Below are 6,000 nucleotides of genomic sequence, written 5' to 3' on the forward strand. Positions count from 1 at the left end.
CCAGGAACAACCCGCAAGCAGCCAGCCCCAGGAACAACCCGCAAGCAGCGGACCAGCCCGTCAGCCAAAAAGAAACGCTGTGAAGTGTGTGGACCCATGATGGACAGAAAAACACAATATACATGCAACCAGTGCAAAAAATACATATGCAATACACACACAGTGAGACTCTGCCCCTCATGTGTGGTATAGTCTGATATACGTATAATGGCCGTGTTCAGAGGCTTTAATGTGTTGTTCAGACAGATGTTATTGAGTATGTTTCAATTTCTAATGATGTTGATTATTTCCCAGTTATGCCTGTTTTATGAGGCATTTCCTTATTTTGTTGCATTTTAATGCAAAAAGAAACAAAAACGAGTGGCACCTCTATTCATAAATGTGATTTAACAAAGGTAAAGTGAACAAATTTAACATATGTGTTGTTTATATTACTTGCAATTGGGATGAAGTAACCATCTGGTGAGTATTTAAAAAAAAAAGCTTGAGTATGTTGAATTAAAAGGCAATGGGTCCACCAGACCCAGCAGCACCTCCTGTGTAACAAAAACACGAACACCCTATGAGGGTTAACAGGGTCCAAATTTACTCCAGTTCAAACTATTAAAATGATGGGTTACATATTAAATCCATGGGTTTGCTGGTAGATATCTCCACTCAAGTTAATAATGCAAAGGATCCTAAAAACAGCTCAGAGGCAAAGATAAGGCCATCTAAAAAGGCTCTAAAAAGCCTCCCTTCTTAAGAGATGCCTTCGGAGAAGGCAGTGGCTCACAAACACTGTTTGCTTAGTTTTTACAAATTCTAAATTATACCTGTAGTTAAAATACAAAGCAACTTCACAATACACACTAATAATAAAAATGACAACACAATGTTAATATTATAAACTTGCTAGAGCTAGCTTTTTGAGAATTGTGCTAAGTGCTATGTTAAAGGTGCCCTATTTTACCACAAGGGCGGATCTTGATTAGCCATTACAATCTATGCTAACATAGCCCCTTTAGTGACCTATGGATGCATGGATAGACCAGCCATCTGTTGGTACACATCTGAGTGGACACAATATCAGACCTGGTGTTAGAATCAGAATCTAACAAATGTATTTTTATGTTTTGCCTTTGGTTAAAGGCTTACCAAGGACTTTTGACTGAACGTCATTCTAAAGTGTTACTGAATTATTTATTTTGTTAACTGATGTATCTGCTCCATCAACAAATCCTTCTGTCTTAACTCATCCCGCCGGAACAAGAACTGCAAAAGGAGAGGGAAGTCACACCAAGGGGACGAGAATGATTTAATTACAGAGCGATGCATGCGGTGGATGCAGAATGAGCTCCTTAAAGCTCTCCACGGGCGCACAACTGTGTCCGCAGAGTTCGAACCTTCTGAACACGAGGGGCCAGGGGGAAAGCACTCGCGCGTCCAGCATCAACCGCAGGGGTTCAGAGGTCACGGCAAGCGTTGCCTGTCAAAGACATTGTCCCCCGTGAGCTAACAGCTTAACACTTTGGGGGACCGTCTCAATCAGGCTCCTTTTTAAGACAACCTTTGGCTTCGTTTTTTGGGCTTTTGCGTCATGAAACTCACGAAAGACTCGAGTCATGGGATTTTTGTTTGCCATAACTTTTTGTTGGCCATTCCTCGCACATGGTCAGCGCATGTCAGTGTCAACCAAATCAAAATGCTCAAACGGCTGTCCACAGCAACGTTGCAGCGTAACTAGGGATTGGTTAGCGTTATGATTTACACAATTATGCTAATGTTATCATCAGTCGTACTCTGGGCCCGTTTAATGCGGCGTTTCGGGAGCCCTCCCTGGACGTGGAGGCGTCGTGGCTCTCCTCGGACTGTCCGCACACCTCCACTGTGCCTCAGCACTGCGTTCCGCTCTACTCGCTGCCGTTTACTCCTTGGAGTAGTACCGCTTATTTCGGTAACGTGTTGGTACGCCTGAACAGGATAATATAATTCAACACTAACTCCTGTTACAAACAGGTGTGTGTGTGTGTGTGTGTGTGTGGGGGGGGGGGGGGGGGTGGGGTTTCAAAACATTTCTGCCAAATCTGTCTGCCATTAAAATAGCGACAGCCTTTGCTAACACAGAGAGGCGAGGAATACAAACCTGCAAGTGTATCTGTATGGCAGACGGTGGGAAAGGGAAATCATTTTACCGAGAAGAAAAACATCTCGTGGTTTAACGCCCAAGCAGAAAACACACCGGGCAGAGTCCAACGCCTTCCCCTCCACCCCGGGGGGTCGGCTAGCTGTTTGATTATGTAAATCAGTAGGGGACCTTGAGCTGCCTTGTTTGACTTTGCATGCTCTTTAGTCTGGTCCACTGTGGTGCGTGGCTCCTGTTTGGCTGGGATCCATTGGAGGGCTCGGCGGTCGCATTTAACCTCGTCTACCCCCCTAAAGGTCACAGGGCCTGCCAGCCTCTGACTTCCTCCTCTGGCTCAGTGCTTCTGAGAACAGGGGATCTGAGGACACGGCTTATTTCGCATGCAGTTTGATCAGTGATCGCCACCGAACCAGGTGTGTGTGTGTGTGTGTGTGTGTGTGTGTGTGTGTGTGTGTGTGTGTGTGTGTGTGTGTGTGTGTGTGTGTGTGTGTGTGTGTGTGTGTGTGTGTGTGTGTGTGTTAAAGAAACCACAATCCACATGTAAGGGATCTTAAGGGCTGGAAATCCACCAGGAGCCTCGTTTTGACTTCATTGAATGTGTGTGTGTGTGTGTGTGTGTGTGTGTGTGTGTGTGTGTGTGTGTGTGTGTGGCTGTGTGTGTGTGTGTGTGTGTGTGTGTGTGTGTGTGTGTGTGTGTGTGTGTGTGTGGCTGTGTGTGTGTGTGTGTGGCTGTGTGCATTTGAACTGTTACCCTATCATATGGAAACCATTTTTACAAATACATGTTGTTGATGTGTATTTAACGGCCAGTGAAGACCGAGTAGTAAGCGGGCGCAAGGTAGAGATTGGGGGGACACGCAGCGTGGGCGGTAATACAACGGGGCGCGGCAGGGCAAACCCACACGGTTGGAGCACTAGTGGGATGAACGCCTTTGTGAAACGCTCCCCGTGAAATGCTATGCATGGATACAGCAGCCGTACCCTCTGGTAGCAAACCAATGTGCCCAACCGTGTGGCCAAGCTGTGAGCGAGGAGGGTCTTTGCTCAGTTATCTGTGTCCAGGGCGGCATGGGGCTCAGGAGGTAGAGCGGGTGAACTAGTAACCAGAAGGTTGCTAGTTCGATCCCCAGCTCCTCCCTAGCCAAGTGTCGAGGTGTCCCTGAGCAAGACACTTCACCGCGACGGCTCCTGACCAGCTGGCTGTCGTCCTTCGTGGTTGACTCCGCGGTCGGGGTGTGAATGTGTGAATGAACGGTTAGGTCACTTTGGATACAAGTTTTGCTACCAATGACAGGAGCCGGTGCCAGGTCATCAGCCCCACCTAACCTATTCCCTCTCTCTCTGTGCGTGTGTGTGTGTGTGTGTGTGTGTGTGTGTGTGTGTGTGTGTGTGTGTGTGTGTGTGTGTGTGTGTGTGTGTGTGTGTGTGTGTGTGTGTGTGTGTGTGTGTGTGTGTGTGTGTGTGTGTGTGTGTGTGTGTGTGTGCAGTACCAAAGGATGGCCTGAAGAGCCAGCCTGTGTTTGATGAGATCCGGATGACCTACATCAAGGAGCTGGGCAAGGCCATTGTCAAGAGAGAAGAGAACTCGAGCCAGAACTGGCAGCGCTTCTACCAGCTCACCAAGCTCCTGGACTCCATGCAGGAGGTCAGAGGGACGCGCGCGCACACACACACACACACACACACACACACACACACACACACACACACACACACACACACACACACACACACACACTTCTGCTAATAAAATAATCACGAACTCTCCGCTCATTCGTCTGGGAAACATCTTCCACCCTGTAACACGAGGTCTTGGCAGCCACGCCCCATGCCACACTCATATCGGGGAGCGGCATGTGGCTCAGGAGGTAGCGCGGGTTGGCTGGCAACCGGAAGGTTGCCGGTTCGATCCCCGGCTCCTCCTAGCCGAGTGTCGAGGTGTCCCTGAGCGAGACGCCTCACCCTGACTGCTGCGGCCGGTCGTCTCCGCCGTCGGTGTGTGTGTGTGTGAATGGTTGAATGAGAGGCAGTATTGTAAAGCGCTTTGTTTGGCCACTGGCTAGAGAAGCGCTGTATCAACGCAGCCCATTGACATCCAGCAGAGCGCCGTGTCTAACCCCCCTCGACGTCTCCTCCCCTATGGGCCAGATGGTGGAGGGCCTGCTGCAGATCTGCTTCTACACCTTCGTCAACAAGTCCCTGAGCGTGGAGTTCCCCGAGATGCTGGCCGAGATCATCACCAACCAGATACCAAAAATCAAAGACGGCACCGTCAAGCCCCTGCTCTTTCACCACAAATAGAACCGCCTTCGACTGTGAAACTATGCCTTAACCCCCCCTCACCCCCGCTCAGACGCACACACACACACACACACACACACACACACACACACCCTGGAACCACACGGACCTACATACCCATCTCTTATCCTCCCCCCTCGGGCCCCCCCCCAGTAGCTATGTTTATGTTGTCATGTGTGTGCAGCTTGAGGCCTTTGTTAATTGTTATTTCACCCTCCCCCTCCACACCTGCGGTCTGCAGAGCCGTCCAGGTGTGGGCTCGCTCTTCAGCCCGCTTCAGATCACATCAGCCACCCGACCGCTGACCAAGCATCCCCGCAGAAGGTTCTGGAGGCGGACCGGCCCGGGCGCCGCCTCAGACCCCCGGCCCCTAGACCCCCGGCCCCTAGACCCCTGGCCCCTAGACCCCCGGCCCCTAGAGCCTCGGCCCCTAGACCCTCGGCCCCTAGACCCTCGGCCCCTAGACCCCCGGCCCCTAGACCCCCGGCCTCAGACCCCCGGCCCCTAGACCCTCGGCCCCTAGACCCCCGGCCCCTAGACCCCTGGCCCCTAGACCCCCGGCCCCTAGAGCCTCGGCCCCTAGACCCCCGGCCCCTAGACCCTCGGCCCCTAGACCCCCGGCCCCTAGACCCTCGGCCCCTAGACCCCCGGCCCCTAGACCCCCGGCCCCTAGACCCCCGGCCCCTAGACCCTCGGCCCCTAGACCCCCGGCCTCAGACCCCCGGCCTCAGACCCCCGGCCCCTAGACCCCCGGCCCCTAGACCCTCGGCCCCTAGACCCTCGGCCCCTAGACCCCCGGCCCCTAGACCCTCGGCCCCTAGACCCCCGGCCCCTAGACCCTCGGCCCCTAGACCCGCGGCCCCTAGACCCCCGGCCCCTAGAGCCTCGGCCCCTAGACCCCCGGCCTCAGACCCCCGGCCCCTAGACCCCCGGCCCCTAGACCCCCGGCCTCAGACCCCCGGCCTCAGACGCCCGGCCTCAGACGCCCGGCCTCAGAGCCCCGGGGACCCCCCCCCCCCCGGGTCACACAGCTGCAGCTGTCTCTGTGCCCTCTAATAACCGCTTCGTCTTGTTGCCAATCTTTGATCTTACGTGGGTTTAGCACACACACACACAGACACACACGTATGTATTCACACACCCACTCTCCCCTCCCTACTCACGCCGTAGCTCCATTGTGGGTGTAACTGAAGACTCCCACACCGCCCCCCCAAAACATAAACAAACACAACCACACACACACACACACACACACACACACACGCCCAAGTAACCCCACCCCTCTAGGGTGTGAGGGTGTCGGGCCCACGGAGCTCCGGGCGTCGACGCTCAGAATGTACTCAGGACCTCGTCCCCCGGGACCCCCCCCCCCCCCCCCCCCCCCCCGTGGCTCTGCTCAGTCCCTTGGTAACCATGGATACGTACACACGGATATATGTATATTTACAGTACGTCTAGACCGTATATACTTACTTGTAGAAGTCTGACCAGCCTGCGCTCCCTCCTGCCTCCGGCGGCCTTGTGAGGGGACCTCCTCATGAACGTGACACCAGCTCCCATCGTCTAATACCTGC

General features: G+C 53.6%; 2 protein-coding genes across 7 annotated transcripts in view; both read left to right on the top strand.

Annotated features, from left to right (window-relative positions):
• LOC132461346 (glucocorticoid receptor-like) overlaps positions 1-4,535 on the top strand; it is a 77,150-nt gene extending 72,615 nt beyond the window's left edge. For 5 of the 6 annotated variants that reach the window (XM_060056422.1, XM_060056420.1, XM_060056423.1 and 2 more), the window contains 2 exons: positions 3,613-3,770; positions 4,274-4,535. In XM_060056422.1, coding sequence (XP_059912405.1) covers positions 3,613-3,770; positions 4,274-4,426 — 311 coding nt within the window. In that variant the 3' untranslated portion in view covers positions 4,427-4,535. The remainder of the gene's footprint in view (positions 1-3,612; positions 3,771-4,273) is intronic. The other variant, XM_060056418.1, reaches the window with a different exon arrangement.
• Positions 4,536-4,639: 104 nt separating this feature from the next.
• Positions 4,640-5,482, top strand: LOC132461176 (uncharacterized; the record flags this gene model as incomplete). The annotated part of the gene is made up of 1 exon (XM_060056221.1): positions 4,640-5,482. A coding segment is annotated over one exon (843 nt), but the record flags the coding sequence as incomplete, so codon positions are not given.
• Between the last annotated feature and the right edge of the window lie 518 nt (positions 5,483-6,000).

This window comes from Gadus macrocephalus, chromosome 7, assembly GCF_031168955.1.
Source record: "Gadus macrocephalus chromosome 7, ASM3116895v1".
Taxonomy (NCBI): domain Eukaryota; kingdom Metazoa; phylum Chordata; class Actinopteri; order Gadiformes; family Gadidae; genus Gadus; species Gadus macrocephalus.